The sequence below is a fragment of the Amblyomma maculatum genome, chromosome 1 (assembly GCF_055883805.1).
Source record: "Amblyomma maculatum isolate TAMU_Amacu chromosome 1, ASM5588380v1, whole genome shotgun sequence".
Lineage (NCBI taxonomy): Eukaryota > Metazoa > Arthropoda > Arachnida > Ixodida > Ixodidae > Amblyomma > Amblyomma maculatum.
Window position 1 is genome coordinate 272370149 of NC_139344.1, and position 18849 is coordinate 272388997.

Genomic DNA, 18849 nt, shown 5'->3' on the forward strand with positions numbered 1-18849 from the left:
AGGAAAGTACACATGATCAGTGCCATTGGTGCGGCAGTGCATGCGTTGACCCTATAGTGTTCCTTGGACGGATCAAAGGTTTGTTGCGATCGTGTGGCGCGAACCCCGCTGCACTCTCCCAATCCAATGTCGCACCATCCATATTTACCTTTCTTCTCTTCTAAAAGCGGAGATGATTTCCTTCTCTCGTTTTTTGCCACATGCTAACGTAGGGTAAGACGGACGGACGGACAGTTTCCAATAGGGGGTTCTAATGCTAAAGGATTTAAACACGTGAAGATAGGGCACCGAGTTTATATGCTGAAAATTTGGCAGGAGCATCAGGAAGTACTTGATCACCGTAGCCAACGACGCTCACGAGCCTTCGTGAGATCCTGTAGCGAGAAGCGAGTAGAGAAATAGTTGGTCCTGAGTGACAGCGGTCCAGCAAAATGAAGATTTACACAACCCGTCAATAAAATGTGAATTTCTCTGAGCTCAACTTTCATTCGGGCAGGCTGCCTCATCGTTTCAAAGTCTTAGCAGCATAATAAAGGCAGACACGACCCGCTACAATGGCTGAGTCCAGAGTAGGTCGCGGGATCAAATCTTAGTGGTGGCGGTCGCACTTTGTCCAAAATCAGTAGTATGACGTGGAATGTCAGAGCTTGTTAAAGAATCAAAGACAGTGGAAGTTAATCTGGAGCCTTCTACTAATATATGTCTCTCACAGCCCACGTGCAGCTCAAGTCCAGCTTTCTTGCATTTGTAGAATATTGTAAGGTACTCTTATGAACATACTGATCGGAATGGTCTAATATTGCGATACGTAAGAATATCTTGCTTTCAAAGTATGTCCCGCATTCGCAGTGAGTCGTAAGGCTATCGTCAATAATCAATGGAGTGTGCTTTCGTCAATGAAAAATTCTAAGGACGATTACGATACACCGTAATATGTTAAGCGTTTTTGCGATATACTGAGACAAAGCATTTGAGAGATGCTTATATGTATGTGTGTATGTGCAGTTACAAATAACTCTTTATAAGCGAAAGAAGAGCCACGAGGGAGTGGCGCAGAGCTCGTGGCTCTTCTTTCCCTTCTCCTGAGAAATTCCATTTGGCTCGTGACTCTCCTCGGTTACACCGACGACAGCAGCGACGGCAACGCGGTTCAGCCGCAGAAAGGGCGCGTAAAATCTGCGCTTTAAAAGCAACAAAACTACAAGTGACCGGAGGGAAGATCTCCGTATATATTGGTTGTTATAGTGCAGTCTTGCAGTGTAAGAGAAACTGAGCTCGTAAACAAATTTCCCTTGAAATATTCGCTTATCCAGAATTTTTGGATATGCAATATGTCAAGTCCCTCCTACAGCGACCACAAAATATGCAATCTCTGCATTTTTTACGCTGCGAAATGCCTTAGGTATTCTCGCCGCACGAGCTCTGCGGAGAGCCGGGGAACATGAAAGGTCCATGGCTTACCGTTTTGCTAACTTCCTCTCAGCCCAATTTTCACGTATCTTCTGGCATGGCCGTTCACCTAAGCATACCACCAACAGGTCATCCGGCAACTGCTTCTGGACGCCTACGACTTGGGCATGCACGATGGTCAATTCGCCTTTCTCACAGCGGAGCCCTACAAGAACGAGCGCTACTTCGGAGAGTTCTCCTGGTACAAGGAAGGGGACCCACGGAACACGGTATCTATAACCCGCACGTTTTGAACCTGTCAGAGCGCGTACAGTGCTCAAGAGCGCACAGGTATTTGACACTGGGAAGGCAGGCTACTTCCCCGTTACCTTTTTTTTCTTTTGCCAAAATTTCCTAAGTTATTGACTGCTGAAAATCGAGGAGCAAATATTTCTCTTTTCGATTATTTCTACTCAAAACGTGCATAACGGCCTGTCGCTCGATGTTTACCACCATACCTGCGGTTTTGACATGCTCGCCAAGTATGTGAGCTTATTCGGACAGAATGGACAAGACCAACCCGACGACTCCGGAGGTCTTACACGACACATGTAGAACGTGATCCCCAGACAGCCACTTCTCCTTCATGTATTGTGGAATTGTTCCGACTTGGATACAGCCTTGTAGAGGGCAAAGCTTCAGGCCATTCGTGCCTCCCAATTTTGTGGAATGCAGACAGACGATTAGGTCGGACCCTCCCGAGACATGAACCCTCCTTAAAGATGAATTCATTTATTTGTTTTGCAGTGAAACTTTTTTGTTAATCTCCCTAACAGGCGCCAGGTGAAGTACATTATTCGGGTTGAGTTGTCTAGGCACCCTCGCATCTGTTTTGAGCAAATTCATTTGGTGGGGTGGGATTAATTTCCGGGCGGTAGCTAATAGTAATACTAGTTTTGCACCGGAAAAAATAGGCGTAAGTAATTTCATCCGAGGAGCACTTAATCTCTTTAATCGTAGCTGGCGAACCTAACCGTATGAACTCTCCAGTCGCGTGCGAAGATCAAGCGTGCATTTGCGAGGGGGAAGAGGTATAAATACCCTTCCAAGAAGGCCCTCCAGTCAATGGCATAGACCGATACTCAACACGTCGTGCATATTCCCCCTTGGACTTGCTCGCGTGACATCGCAGGGTGTGGCTGCTGGAAGGGGGTTCACCGCGGGTTAATCGGATTAACCCCACCGTCACGAAATGTCCCAATGCCATTGTCTGAAGGGCCTCCTTTGAGGGGCACCTGCTGCTTTTTCCTTGAGTGGTATAGCATTCAACACTTCACCTGGTTATTGTTCTTAAGTATGTCGCGTCATTGTCGAGGAAACGTCGTTTTGATGGAAGAGCACGTGAAGCGAACTCCTCGTCCATTTTCGCCTGACATGGTAGTCAAAATGGCGGACGGGGGAGCTTAGCGCATGCGCAGGACGTTATTGGACTAACTTCCATTTAATACCAAGCGCTAACTGCACATGTTTCTGCTGTATAGTTGATAGGCGTCCTAGCATTTCGTCATCTCACCCAGACGAAGAATGTTGAAACAGTTCATTTGCGCTACCCACAAAGTGTACTGACAGCACTGCCTGAACGGGAGGAGGAATATCCGAGGCAACTACGGAGATACATCAGATGGTACCATTAGAGCACATAGTTTCGGATTCATATAATTCGATAGGTCGCGCACCTCTTCAGCGAAATTCCCGAGTGTAAACGACCGATTTATCAACCGCAGTGCAGCAGCTCGAAGCTCAAGATCATCGTCTGTACACGCGGATTGGTTTCAAAAGCAGATTGTACTGACAGTGAGCTGGATCGATTTCTTTCTTTAATCTATCAAACTGCTTAGCAGGATCGCAACTCTGTCGGCCCTCGTTTCGCTGCTTTCACCTGTACGCAGGAGGTCCGCAAAATGTACGAGGCCCTGATGATTCTGTCACTCAAGATCCCCACTAGCCCCGAGTACAAGAAGTTCGTGCGCCAGGTGGTGGATAACTCGCGGAAAGAGTTCAACACTACCATCGAAGACTCCATCGTGAGTGGATACGCAGTATAACTCAGTGATCTTGTACGGTACCACAGCTGCCAACACGATGCGCGTCTTACAGGTCAACGTGCTCATCGCGGGCTTCTACGACTGTGTCCACCTGTACGCTTGGGCACTTAACGAGACACTCGCTAACGGCGGGGACCCCATGGATGGTCGTGCGCTCATAGACCTCATCATGAACAGTACGAGATACGGTAATGCGTGACTACGCCGTAGTCTTTTGATACCATGCATCAACTCAAAAGCTTCTTGAAGTATATTAACCTCCCAACTCGAGAAACTTTCCTTCCGGTTTATCCGCATTGACTGTCACCAAAACATATAGGACAGTAGCCGGGATCACCGTATTTAGAACCCTGAAAGCCACGTGCGTCATGGCGTTGTCTAGAAAAACATTAGTAAGCAAAAGACTGTGCGCACGATTATGGGTGATTCAGAATTCTTGCGTGTAGACAGGGTTAGTTCAGTTCCTAGCCATCCAAGCATCACATATGGTTCCGAACTAGCGCTTAATACTGCCATCTAAATATAAATAGAGCATATAAACCAAGATGATAGCCTTTTTTCTGTATGCCGTCATGTTGAGCGTCTGGGAAGCGCACAAAAGAACGAAACAGGGTGATACGCCTCTGTTCTTAAACAGTTTATTCATTACTAGCCTCGCATTTCTGCACAACCATTTACGCCTGGGTAGGGTAAAAAATGTCTGCGATATCATATACAGCAATAATGACTTTTATCACTGTACACGAATTTACAAATTATTGTCAGTTCAGTCGACCGGCATCATGAAGCACGCTCACAGCTCCTTTTTGGTGCAGGACTGACGGGTAAAATTCATTTCAACGCGAACGGGGACCGCATCGCTGAATACGCACTGAAGGCTCTCGACCCTACTACACTTGAAATGCGGGTAAGTGTTGTGCGCCATAACCTGAATGACAAGCCCACGTGGTATGGATGCAGTGATGACCGAAGGCGCTAGCTGACGTGCACGTCATCAAATGTCGTCATTTTGCGGGGTGAATCGCAGCCCGTGGCCGTGTACCACGGAGCGCGCCAGGTGCTGGTGCCTGTGGAGAATGTCACCATCTACTGGCCGGGTCAGCGGACCGAACCACCGCAAGACGTGCCCGAATGCGGCTTCCTGGGGGACGCGCCGCACTGCCAGCGGAAAGGTGCGAGGGCGCCTTTCTGTTCTCGCTCAGACTATTATTTAAGGATGGAGATGCCATAGTTTGATGTCACATTAGCATAATGTTTTTACTTTGCTGGAACTGGATAGACCTTTTTGCCCCTCACTTACCACTGGAACGCAGTGATTGTGCAACGATTCTCTTGCAACTAAGGCGAAGTGTTGGTAGCAAAGGGACATTTTCAGTGAAGCTAAAAGCTGCGAGGAAGCTAAAAGCTGATCCATTTCAATGCAACGAGCTCTAGTTGTATGAAGTGAGTAGCAAGTAATGTCTTGCGAAGATTTATCGATTTAAACAACTGTAATAAGCGCCTCCGAAACGGGCGCCGGAGTAGCAGAACAGAAAGTTTTGTGCTCACGAGAAAAGGATAAAGGAGCAAATACAAAGCGAAGGAGAAGTAGCGCAGACAAAGTGCGTAAACAGCGGGGCTCTCAACGTGGCTATATGAACGGCTAGGTCGGGATAGCGGTCCAATGTCATTCTTCGCTCTTCAGGGACGACGCTCTGGTCTACAACATCCACAAGAGGTCAGGTTCTGAATGCCACAGAGAGGGTGGGAGCAGAGAAGATATTGACTGCTTTCCTGAAATGCGCATGTTGTCGCATGCATCTGTAAAGGCATCACAATCACGGGCGACGTAGCAAAGTTTCACCAAAGAGTCTGGATGCTACGAGACGGCGCACGTCAATTACCTTAAGTCGACAAAAAACGTGTTTCTCTTGATGGGCTCCTTTACGAGCTGCCCGGGTAACTTTTCTAGCGACGCAGTTAGCAGAGAAGCTTCAGTGAGCCGGCAGCCACTGAAAAGCGCTGTCGGCCCTGTTGTTAATTTTCATGTGGCCGTGGTCGTGCAGAATCGCCCACGCTGCTGATCGTGGTGACGCTAGTGACGCTTCTGAGTTTCTTCGGCATGGCCATAGTCGCCCTCCTGTTCTACCGGAGGGTGCAGCTGGAGACGCAACTAGCAAACTTCTGGTGGAGCATCAAGTGGGAGGACATCTCTTTTCCGGAGAGAAACCGGAAGTCTGCTAGTAGCCTCGCCACCAACGACGAAGGCCTGTCCAAGGGCTCGCCCGTGAGTTGCACTCTTTTCCGCGATTCACTGCATGAGCTCGCAGGGATGACGCTCTTGTCGTTCTTTGCTGTCACCTGCCAGCTATACAAGGCGCGGCACGCACCAGCCATTGATGGGTTCCTGTTAGGGGTAAAAAAATGTGAAGTTGGATTGTTCCTCGTCGGTCGCTCGAAGGAAAAAAAAATAAAAGTAACGTAATAAGGACAGATATATGAAAACAGAACAACTTCTTTAGTGTCTTTTCTATGGACTTTTGTGTCCTCTCCCGCTGTTTCTTTTCGATTAAACAAGTTAGCTTAATTGCATTCATTTTAATGCATCTCTTTCCATTTCTTCCTGAGAAAGTAATAGGACTTAAACCACTGTTATTCACGAATTGTTTATCTCAGGTACAACGCGAAACAAAACGGACAAGGATTGAGGGGGAGCCAACCTTTCGACAAAATGAGCTGTCTTCATCTGAAAATAGGGCCTTCTGTCCGAGAAGGAAGGCCCTCATCGGGGCTTTCTCCTCGGAGCGAAGGCCCTAATTAAACCACCGCCAACGATGAACGCTTTGTCCAGGCAAAGCGAACTGAGGCTTCCCCTCAACCGTTGTTCGCTTTGTTTTGCGCTGTTCAAACATTCCATCTCCTTACGGCTTACTAAATTGGGCCCCCTTCTCTGAGGTATATTTTTATAAGTTTGCGTCATGAGCTGGTTCTCGACTCAATTATCGCTTACGAATAAACCAGTAATATCGAGCGTCTATTCGTGTCAGCGGCCTTGCGTTTTTCATGGAACGGCTGTGCAAAATGGATGTCTCCCCTAGTCTTGCGAGTACGTTTTTTTCTACCTCTATTTTTTTTATTTTTTTTTTGGTTCTTGCGTAGAGATTTGGAGGTGCCTGCTCCACTCAGGGCTGTTACGGCGATGTCCACGTCGGAATTTACAAGGTAAGAGTAACACCACAAAATTGCTAAACTTCCTAGAGGAAACAAATGGGTCTTTATTTTTTTTTAATTTAGCTTCAATGGACTACCTGAAAGCGCGAAGCAATGCGAATGATAAAATAATTAAAAAAAAAGTGGAGCAGCAGAACAAAACTTAGTCGCCTTTTCTTCTACCGGAAATAACATCCGATGTACTTTCATTTCGTAACTTCCCTCACTGCTCGGGGAGATCTTTAGTGTCCGAGCAGTTAATGTATTTGCGCATGTCCTCCAAAAAGAAGTCAGCCACAAACAGTAAAAAGCTCCCCTTTTGTATTTAGGAGAACAGAGATCAGCGGACTAGACGCATTGTTTCGTATACCATTGCGATAACGTCAGCTTTCCGGGAAGGACAGCCGTGGGAAAGAAAATCAAATTCAATCCCTGTCCGACTTTTCGCGCTCTCTTCACTGCGTGCATAGCGCTATAGCTCGGCGGCGGCGGAAGCTAAAATGAAAAAAAAAAAAAAAAAAAGAACTATACTGAAAGCGCAGAATTCTTTCTTTTCTGCTCCATTCACGGGGATCTCTTCCTAAAAAGCACCAAGTGACCCCATTCAGAGGGCGTAAAAATGACTAAGACACAAGCAAATAGCGAACTTGAACGCGGTGACATCATTCTGAAAACCAGGGCAGCGCATAAAATGCGACCACAAGAGCAAGCGTCGGGCCCAGTTCGAAAGCAAAGCAGGCTTTAAATTCAATTCGAGCTCTCTTCTGCGTTCCTAAAATGCAAGCGTAACGGTGCGTATACCCCGAAGCTACTTGGCTGTGGGGAGCTGCTTCCGTTTCGGGCTACGTCATGACACTATAATCCTTTTGCTGAGCACATAGGCTCCCCGGACGCAGGCAGCCATCGTTATAACGACCGGTGCGGGGCAATCAAGTGTCATGTACGATCGCCATTCGGCGGGGGCTCATTTCCTGATAATGGGGATCGACTTTGTTCCCGGAGTTGCAACACCGTGTCAGAGAGCAAAAAAAAAAAAAAAAAATGCGCGCATGCGTTTGACGCTACCGGAGTTATTGCTAGGCTGTAACGTATAAATATAAGCGTCGTAAGTGCTACTCCACTCGCTTAGTAGTGCTACGAGAAGCGGTTGGCTGAATCCTCCTTGTTTAGTTCATGCGGTATTCACCCGACTCCGCAGAACTGTCGGCTACGAGGCATGGTGCGGTATAGAACTCTGAATTAACTAACCTTGGTGTTCTTTAATGTGCAACAAAACCTTCTGTAACAGTGTTATAACGCGATACCGTTAAATGTCGTGTTCTCTGGAAAACCCAGCGGTGGCGTTGTGGCGAAAATTGATGTGCATGACTCTGACAGGCAGGCGAAATGGCCAAGAACTGATTGGTACGACGTCGCGAGACCAGTTTACATGGACGAGTTGGCTGGAGCTGCCGGCACGGAACTGAGATGGTGGGTCAGATGGGAATCGAACCCATGGGAACCTCTGGATCCCCAGGCAAGCGAATTCGTACGGATTGGTTAAAGCGGAGCACTATATCCATGCGGGGTGACGTTTCACATAATGCGGCATCTTGCGACTGTACGCTGTAGAGGCATAAATTAAGGCCCTAATGATCGATGAAACGAGTCACAAAGTGCACTTACGGCCACGAAGATCCGCAAAGGGAGCCGGCAGAAAGGGAGCTGTTAATGCTGCCGCGCCGTTCCCTTAAAGGTGGAGCGTGACCTATTTTATTTCATTTCCCCTCCCTCGAAGTGCGGCCGCTGCGGCCCGGTCCGAACCCGCCAGCTCATGCTAGGTAGCCGAACATGCGTGCTCGAGGAAAGACTTGGATGTGCTCACTGCCAAGCAACTCAAAACGGCTTATGATGGGTCGAACAAATGCTACCAAAACGACTGACAGAAAGCGCCCCGAGGTATCAGGGCTGCCATTTGCAGCTACTTAGCGCCAAATTGGCTACTTTAGCGGATGAAAATTTCAGGTTGTCTCCCCGGCTACTTTATTGTGATGCATTTACTAGCCTTTTTATTTATTTATTTTTTTTTTGCAACTGGAGAACTGAATAAGGACAATTCATTATTACCAAACTTTGGTCACATGCGTTGCTGTCGTCGTTGGCCGATGGAAACGCATGCTCTCTACGCCGGCGGAGATGGTGCGTATCGAGCCACACCAAGGAGCCTACACTTGCGCGCGCGGCGCACTCGAAAAAGCACGTAGCTTCATACTGAGCTGCTACAACACAGCGAAGAATAAAGTACTCCCTCCGTAAGGATCGCTCATCCCAAGCCAGTGACGGCATCAAGGAGAGGTGACAGGGACCGGAAACAATTTTTCGGTACACAGGACAACTCGGACAATTATGAGGAGGATGGTTCATTTGAGAGTGCCGCCCGCATTTTCTCCATTGTGGTTATGAGAAGCTCTCACCACCGCCTTTTTTTTTTTTTTCATTTATAGTTATGAAGAGGGATATAAAAAGGCAACGTGACTACCCAGCAATGATAAACTTGATTAAACTTAATGTTTGACTGTCTGGCGCAGCCTTTCATCGAATGCCTTTTTGCAGACGTTTCGCTATTCACATTGCATTGCGTTTTGTCACTTCCCATTTCTAGCGCTTGATCTGGTGTGTGGACTTCGCAAATACAGATCCCCTACAAAGCGAAGCTAGTCAAGCTAGATCTACCGGTTAAGGAAAATCATATGTACCGCTGGCTAGTATTTGGCTGAAATATGGTAAAATTACGCTGGAAAGAATATTCCGACTCCAGAAAAGCTATACAAGTACATACGCATACTAATTTATTTCGTTGCAACCACCAAGCAGTAGAGCCAAACTTTTGTGATCTTTATTTTTCTTCTTGCGATTCAAAATGCTCTTATTTATTGTTCGATAATAAAAAACATTTCCGTAATATTGCTTCTGTTCTATCTGGCTACAGATTTGGTGCTAAGTTCAAAACTGCGCGGCTACGTATGACTGCTCTTCGGTTTCCTTTTCTGCCTCCTTCTACTTCCAGCTTCTTTAGAGCCCAGCAGCAGCCTACTCTGCAGTTCGACAACAGGATTGGAGCAAAACAGAGAAAAATTAAGGGGCCCACTTAAGCTCCACGTTAAGAGTATGATGCGATAGCGGCCTGTGGCCTCCTCTAATTACACCCATATTCATTAGCTCATGAAATATGAATTTGCGCGGAAGACCATACTACATGCATGCCTTAATATAAAATCCCACTTGTTCCCAATCCGTACAAGCATAGCCTCAGTGCTGTTGCATTTCTTTGTAATGGAGACACAAGAAATGTTTTGCGTGGTCTAGGAGGTAGCGTTTATGACTTGCAAATAGTCTTCGTTCAAATCCTTCTTAATTATTCCTTAAGGAACATTAACTAATTTATACAAGGGAACCATTTGAAACAACTGACAACCTTCAAAGAACATTGCATGTCATGTTTTAATCACATTCATTCCATGCGTGACGTCACACTTAACGTGAGTGCTGTGGGTAGTGTGAGATTCTCGCTCGATGTCAAGCTGCTGTGAGGTCATGACCCTCGCCACTAATAGAATGTTTCGCTCACTACCATAGACGACGGCTCCGGCTGAAATTTATGCAATAAGGGGCCCTTGTGCTATCGCTTTAAAAGAAGGCACGATCACCGCAGTGATTTTATTTAGGCATGTACTTAAAATAAACGCGATCTTCCATGTTACAGCGCGACAAACAGGACAAGAGAGGAGGACGGAGTACGGCATTATCTTCCAATCGAACTCATTATTGGCGAACCAGTCAGTATAAATACCCCATTAGTGGCCCAGAATTGGAAACAAAATGGCACAGGTAATGCAACAAAACAGAAACCTTCACAATGCAATTGGCACGTGTGAACGTTCACATTCAAGATAGGCTTTCTTTGTTTCTCTGACAACGCTATAGAGGGCGCACTGATACATTCCTCCTGAAGCCGCCATCTGTGCTTCGACTATTTCTCGCGTCAATGCATCACGGTTTGTTCCTGTCACAATGCATTCCTGATACAGTGGCTCGCAATGATTATCGTCATCGTCACTTTCATCTTTCTTGTAGCCTATGCAATGTTTTGCCACGTGCCTTGTGGTGGCAACACGTGCGACGTTATATTCGTGTTCTTTTAATGTTTCATTAAGATAACGGCCAGGTTGATGTACCTCTTCCCACAGGAAACTGGCAAGGTATAAATTGCTCCTCCCTGGCAAGGGACGAAACAATTAGCGTGCCTCTTTGAGCAGCCTTGAGGTTCACTGTCTGAGGAATTCACTTCCGTGACTAGAGAGTCGCTTAGGCGCCGAGAAAACAATGCCCACTCTCGCACGCTTTCCAATTCTCCTCAAGTTGTGTAAAATATGGTGCAGATACGGCGCGACAGCAACCTTTCCTTTATTTTTGTCAATGTTAGTTTTTCCATTCATTGCTGTCCCCAACTTTTTCGGCAGTTTTTCTGCCACGGAAGTCAACTTTCGAAAGGTACCCGACCTGGTCCATGCGATCTACTTTGTTTTGGAAGTTTTGCTCCAGCCTATACTTACATGTATTTTTCACTGCGTTGTTAAAAACAGAATGAAAAATAGCGCTTTTCCTGAGCTTTGAATGTGCTGACGAATATGAGAGAATGAGCTTTTGACCAGGCAATTGGCATCGCCTCATTTACCGCAGGGTATGACCGTGGCAGTGAAGACGATCCGCATCACCAAGTTCACTGCCACACGGACCATACTGCTGGAGCTGAAACAGGTACTCTTCCACGTCATTCAGGGCCTCACGGAGTCGCTGCAACTTTCTAGAGGCCTCGGCATTACTTTCAGAAAGCTCTTATTCGTCTGTACGACATGCCAAGACAACGAATATTTCGGCCGTCTGTGAAGGCGGTCAAGCTTGATACTGAAACACGTGTTTATTTATTCTGATGGTGCGCTTCGAAGCAGCGTCTTTTTCTTTTAGCTGATCAGTTGCTGGTCAGAGACCGCAGAGGGGCTCCAGCCGTGCATGCGTGTGCGCAGATGAGAGACGTGACTCACGAGAACCTGGTGCGCCTGGTCGGGCTGACCACAGAGGACCCGAACGTGGGACTCGTCATGGAGTACTGCCCCCGAGGGAGCCTCAGGGTGAGGAGAGAACGTTCGCCACACGCACGGCTTCTGCTCGCCGAAACCCGGAAGAGGCAGCAAGTTCCGCCGCGACCGACGTGCTCCGAAGGGAGACACTCACGGGGCAGTTAAACGGCCGTAGCGCGCTGTAAGGAAAACGTAGCGATTTGAAGCAAGACACCCCGTCAATATAAGTTTCTGCCCCATCTAACCCGATTTAAAAACAGGGATGTTTGCCGAAGTTCTGTAGGCGAAGCACGCGTCCTTTCCTCGAGAGCGAACACTGCTTATGGCCGGCATTTTTTGGGCCAAGAAAGCGCTGGCCGCGTGCTTTCTATGACGGGAACATAAAATCCACGCGTATTCTTCTCCGTGAAATCTACCGATCCGGGTAATTCTGCACTCCATTTCAGTGGTTCTTTGCAGCATTGGCAAAGCTGCGATAAGGGCAGAGGTGAGATTCTTACGCTGCCTGCTCTAGTGTACCAAATGGGCATAATAGATAGCGTGGTTTAGAGCGCGCGTCAGCTTAATCAATCTCAAATAAAGCCTTAACGTACGCTCACGTTACGTACTCTTTTTTTGAAATTTAGAGCACGCGACTATTGCGTACGCTAAAATAGCATTGCCCAGATGGCGCGCGCTTCGAAGCAGGGCTGAACTCGTAATTGGTGAACTCGTAATTGGTACTGTATTTTTCAGCAGGTTCAATGGTCATAAATGGAGAATTAGGCTTTAGTCTTGTCTTATCTCACGTACACCGAAATCCGTGAGCGATAAATAAGGTCCATTTTATTTTATTATTGCCATGGACGATTATGGCGCTCTTAGGTTTACAGAACAACGTCAGTTATTGGGCTAAAGTCGTTTTAGTTCCAATTATTTCTTCAATTACCCTTTAAGGCCCGATCACAAATTACATAAAAGGGGGACAAAAGCGAAAAGATAAGCCAACACATAATTACCATAAGCACGAAAGTCGTGGCCATCGAGAGCATAATCAAAAGCGCACGAAATGCTGACAAAAGTGAACACAGATAAGAATAAGCATTTAGGTTTGTCCAAGTTCAGCGTCTGAATAAAATTATGAAAACAGAATGGTATTCCAGCCAGAGTAGAGACCGTTCATGATCATTTTACAGATGTAAGCGGTACCAAAGAGCTGATTTCACTGGCGGATGGTAAAGAGGAGGGTGAGTTACAAACACGACCAGTTCGGGTAAAAATGGGTCTCATCTAGGTTTTGATACGTGGTAAACCGCGATGAGCATGCATGGTATAGTACATAGCAAAGAAAGAAGGATTGCGGTATAATTTGTAGAAAAAGAAAACAGTGAAAATTATCCTGCTTCTTTCTACGTCGGGTAGTCTTTCACATAATGCGTGAGTAGTATCTGTGTCGTAGCACTACGTGTAGTCTACAGCGGACTAGATTCAGAACTGAACGAAGATACAGCGATAGAAACATGGTTCATTTCGGATTAGAACATATTAGTTTTAACAGAGTGTCAGATTGAAATCGAAGAACAAACAGGGTGCGTCAGCTCTACAAGTTAAAACAGCAGATTTGACAAGACCACCTGAAGGGCTATCCGAACCATCTGAAGAACGCAAGTAAACAAAAAGAGGTTTTGAACATCCAAAATATCTCTGTGTGAGTGAATAAAATCCTAAGCAGGCCGCAACGACGCCTATACCGGCACATTTCCTTCAAGTCGCGGAAGGGAAACGCCATAGATTTTTCTGCACAAGTGTCGCTACTGAGTTTGATGCCGGTTGCACAGAGGCGTGTTCCACGTTTGAGAGCACTAGTATAGAGCATGCTAAACGCTTTGTAAAGTAAGGTAGCGTCGAAGGAAGCCGAGTGTTTTCGATAGTGAGCTAAGTGAACCTATTCGCTGCAATACTTTCTAATGAACCAACCGCGACAGTTAGGGCGCTCGACTGCTGACCCCAATGATGTGGGTTCGGTCGCGACGGCCACGAACGAGGCGAAAAGCAAGGCGCGCGTGTACTGCGCGATGTCAGTGCGCGTTAAAGTAACCTCAGGTAGTTGATATTATCATCAGCCTTCCACTCATGTTTCTCATAGCTTGAGTTGATTTGGTACTTTCAACCTTATAAACCAAAGAAAACCAATTTGATTGCGGGAGCAGATTCTACGGGATCATTATTGAGAGTGCAATGAACGGTGTGGGACTAAATGTTGTAGTAAATCTGATTTCTTTTTTAGATGTTCATTTTAATTTACATCTTCTAAAGCTTTTAATGTAAATGATTGGTCTCAGAAGGGGGAGTTGTCTCTCTGTATACCTCGCAGATTCAGACAAATAATTTGATCCCGCTCAACACATTTTTTTTTTTTTTTAAAGACCTCTCTTACGGGACACAACTGGCAAATTTTACTTTGGACCTGCAGTCTATCAAGCAATTACTAATATATTTCATCAAATGGCTTTAAAATACGGCGTCAATCAAGTGCGAAAATTGAGCGACTGTTGGTTAATGACATTAAACACCAAGAAATGTAAACTCGTCTTTTTACTTGCGTGCGTAATCCCCTTCTTTTTTCATATGAAGTTGCTTTCTCTTCCATAGGAGGCATTCAATCATATAAGTATCTTGGAATCACCCTCTACTGCGACCTTTCTTGGTGTACATGCATAACCAATAACATCATATCAGTCTCTAGGTTTGATGAAACTCCGTCTTCGTCTAAAACACATATAAGACGAAAATTTGAGTAAGCCAGCCTCATCTGAAACAATACTCAGATATATCTAGGAAATGCAATTAAAAGCCGTGCCGTCCGTTTCGTTCACTCGTACTTCATCACCCATTCATCTCTGAAGGGCATTTCTAGGTTAGAAAGCCTCGTACTTCGTCGCCGCATCGCCAGCCTTTGTTTTCAGCACAAAATGTTTCACAGTCCTCTCAGTCAGGCAGTTAACGTTCCGCATCGCAGCCACATACCTTTACGTGCTGAGCATCCGTATCAGATAAATAGACCTCTTGCCCGAACTGCAATTTGCGCAGTCTTCTTTTTTCCTCGGGCAGTTTTGGGCTAGAATGCCTTTCCCACGAAGTCGCCGCGATCACATGCCTATCTGCGTTTCTTGGCGCAGTTACAGTTCATTATCAAAGGCTATTTTTTTTTTTTTCAAATATGTAACCCGACTCTTTACGTAATTCCACTTCAGGAGGGTTCTTAAGGAAAATAAATTGAATTGAAGTAGTCGGCAAGTTGACTGCAAAATGCCAGTAATTATTTATATAATTAATTTAAATAGAAAATAAGATAAATCCGAGTCAATTGAAGCACTCTGAATACGCGGGAGAAGGACGACGAAGTTCCATACACCCAAAATTTTGGAGGAATTCTGGAAACTTTTAAAAGTAACTTTTAACATATTATATAGCTGCGCCATAACAACCAATATATCCAGAAGTCGTCTTCCAAGACATGTAGTTTTTTGCTATTTATTTTCAAAACTTCTCCCCATTGGCTTTTTAAGGCAGTCCTAATTACTCGTTCTGAGCGTAAGTGAAACTCCAGAAGCAAAAGTTTGCCACACATCGGGAGTTTAGACCATTGCCATTGACATGCGCACAAGAGTATCTTACAATTTCCCACAATCGCCTCACAATTATAATGTGTCCCGGTAAGCTAGACTTGTTAATAGGTCGGTCGGCCGCCGGATGTGGATGCCTGGATATTTGGTCATCATCGGCGGCCCTTACTAGATTTTCTTATAGAATCTGGCCTGTACCTGTATTTGTAGATGTTATTTTATGCTGCAAGGTATGATATCGCAATAATAAAATACTAATTGCAGGCGACTCGTTGAAAAACTCATTTATGTTGAGGCTCTCAAGTTTTATATATACACGTATGTGAGGGACTTTTTCAATATCGTTTGCGAAAGCTGTAAATGCAATGTCTATGCTATAGGGTCATGAAAAACATAATTAAACAGTGTGGTAAGCCATGCTGATTGGAATATTATGCTTCGCGAGGCACTCCATGATGACAGATGAGTTTATGTTCTACAGTCGGATACAACTGAAGGATGAAGTAGCAGATCCCCCTCAAAGAAGGGCCTTCGGCCAATGGCGTTAACTAATTTTCACGACGCTACAGTTAATCTGGTTCGTTTCATCTTTCATCTGCCACACTGTGGGATGTCACGCCAGCACATCAAAGAAGGCTAGCCACGACGTCACGAGAATCGGCCGACACTTTGGGCTGAAGAACATCTTTTGAAAGGTATCTCCCAGTTCGTTTTTTTTTTTTTTTTTTTTTTTTTTTGTCGTATCCGACTATAATAATTTGCGGCTGGTTGGTTTGGTTTGTGGGGTTTAACGTCCCAAAGCGACTCAGGCTATGAGAGACGCCGTAGTGGAGGACTCCGGAAATTTCGACCACCTGGGGTTCTTTAACGTGCACTGACATCGCACAGCACACGGGCGCCTTGCTTTTCGCCTCCGTCGAAAAGCTGCCGCCGAGGCCGGGATTCGATCCCGCGTCCTCGGGAGCAGTAGTCGAGCCCCGTAACCACTGCGCCACCCTGGCGGGGTAAATTTGCGGCTGGTGTTAGTTAATAAGATGGGTCAGCAATGTGATGGTTGAGAAGCATCACCAGGTGTTGTCCAAGTCGTTTGGGACACAACCTCATCGATGGAGTGCTGAAAAACAGCGGATAAAAGGGGCATATTGCAGGTTTTTATATTTTGATTAGGTGGCGACTCTAGTAAGTACTAGATGGCGGCAGTACTCGACTGGAGTTATCATTGCGCCTACGTTTGCATACACTGAACGAAAAGTGCAGATGTGCCAAGTAGCGTAACCTCCAGCAAAGTGGTCTATATATTTCAAAGCTGCCTAATGTACCGTCTTTGCCAAAAGTAACCAGGCTGCAGGATCTGCTTCTGAGCCATGTGGGAGCAGGTTCATACAACTTCTGATGCTATAAATCAGTACAATGTAAAGGTGAGCACTATTCCTCACTTCTTAGCTAGTTATGATAAGGTGGAAATCCTTATTGACTTTATAATGTAACTGAGAAGCAAAACATGCTGCCTGGTTACTTTTGGCAAAGACGGTACCTTGAGTATCGATACGTGGACAGTGTCTATTTATACTCGTTTGCAACCGTGCGTACACTACACGCAGACGATAAAGCGTGGCAGAACACGTTTAATGTACTATCCTGTTTGGCTGAAGCCTCTAGCTTCCACAGTGATGCAAGGAACTTGAACTATGGAGGACATGTTTTGGCGCTTCGAGCCGTTACGCAACGGGTTACCAAAACCGATGTACTCCTTTTCGTTCACGTTCCTTGAAACGCGCACAATAACGCGACTCTAACACTGGCAGCGACCTTAGCGCAAAGTTTGCCCAAATGGCTTCCTTTCCTCGCACAGCACCACTTTCGACGAAAGCCGCCTGCGCCAAGCTTTGATAGCCTAAGCATGTTTATTTATTTTATTTTTTTTTCGAGTTCCTCTGTCGGGAGCGCACACGCAGTTTTCCGTTCAGTCGCGCATTCCCTATACAGAAAAGCATCGCGGCAGAAAGCTTCTCTTTGATCCGCCTGGTGTTTTCAGATCGGCGGAGGATAAGCTATAGAATCTCCTGTCAGAAGCCTTAAGCCAGGTATTCTGCTGAGGCCGCTTCCCTGCCGGGGCAGCGCACAGAGCGCAAGCGGACGTCTCGTTTCTCTCCGGGCTTAGCTCCGTTCATGTCTTACGATGACACTCGGTGCGGATCTTTCAGACCTAGCGTATTGCATATTTATCAAAGTTATTGTTTCAGTGAGTCAATTTTTCGGTGTCTGAATCCTTTATTTTTCTTCGGACACTGAATTTATGTCATACACTAGGTGCGTTTGACAGGCTAACTGTGAATTGTGGAGGCCTTCTTTTACACCAAAGGAGGGTGCGCATTCATCTTTGCAGCTCGTTCACTTAGCCACGTATACAACCCTTTAGTGAACCAACCAATTAGTTATACAAAACAAAATGAAAAAAACAAAAAGGTCACAGATCAGCCTGAGTCCGTAAGCCAACGCTTCCACAAGAGCAATGTCTGTCTTGTTTTGTGCAGCCAAGGATCCTACCTTCCTGCCATCTCTTCACTAGTAAAATAATTTACTAGTAAATTGGCTGGTTAATACACTACAAAACTAGTGCATGCTGTAAAAAAGGCACACTCATTACAGTTCCCCGTCCCTATTTCCTTCGTCCTTAATTTATTTTAAATGTTTATTTTGTCTTCACATACGAGGCCAGCTGCAAAGCAGAGGCTAACGTCTACAGTGTCTACAAACACAGCGCCGGCTGTTAATATTCCCACGCAGTGGTGACAATCACGGTAGCCACAAACGAGGAGACTGCTGTAGCACTTAAATAAACTCTTCATTGGGCCGACTTCCGCCTGTAAAAGAACTAAATAATCAGGCGGCTACGATGACAGGAAGCGTGCTCGTCGGTCGTAGAAGCCACTGCATTCGGCAGTGCTCAGTTTAAATTAGGCGCAGAAACATCGAGATAAACCAGCTAAGGGATACTGAAGAAGCCCGGAAAAATACAGAAGCAGTTGTGCTTGGCTGCAATCATTCGAGACTAATCTCGGCGCATTTAACGCTATCAGGAAAGTGGTAAAGCCGCGGTTCGCAACACCACGCTTGAACGAAAATAAGGAAGCACAACGTCATCCCATGCCCCGCATGCCGACAGCTGTTCAGTTCAGTTCAATTCAATTCAATTCATTTTAGTTCAGTTCAGTTCAGTTCAGTTTTATTCCTTAAAAGCCCCCTTTTCAAGGGGTGTTATATAAGGGGTGGAAATGGACTTGAAAATGTGAAAAAAAAAAAACAGCAATTATTATTTAACATTGAAGATGATCTGTTACACGCGCTTGAAAAACAGATGGTGAAGCGATGACGACGATGTCATAGGGAAGACCGTTCCAGTCTGAAGCTGTTCGACAAAAAGAGCGAAGCAGAAAAAGCGGT

General features: G+C 45.8%; 1 protein-coding gene across 1 annotated transcript in view; it reads left to right on the forward strand.

The window, feature by feature from the left end:
- Positions 1-18849, forward strand: part of LOC146206532 (atrial natriuretic peptide receptor 1-like) — a 76889-nt gene that overhangs the window by 15941 nt on the left and 42099 nt on the right. The window contains exons 4-12 of the mRNA XM_084587040.1: positions 1539-1679; positions 3339-3473; positions 3547-3682; positions 4310-4401; positions 4522-4666; positions 5540-5760; positions 6633-6695; positions 11403-11480; positions 11747-11851. Coding sequence (XP_084443166.1) covers positions 1539-1679; positions 3339-3473; positions 3547-3682; positions 4310-4401; positions 4522-4666; positions 5540-5760; positions 6633-6695; positions 11403-11480; positions 11747-11851 — 1116 coding nt within the window. The remainder of the gene's footprint in view (positions 1-1538; positions 1680-3338; positions 3474-3546; positions 3683-4309; positions 4402-4521; positions 4667-5539; positions 5761-6632; positions 6696-11402; positions 11481-11746; positions 11852-18849) is intronic.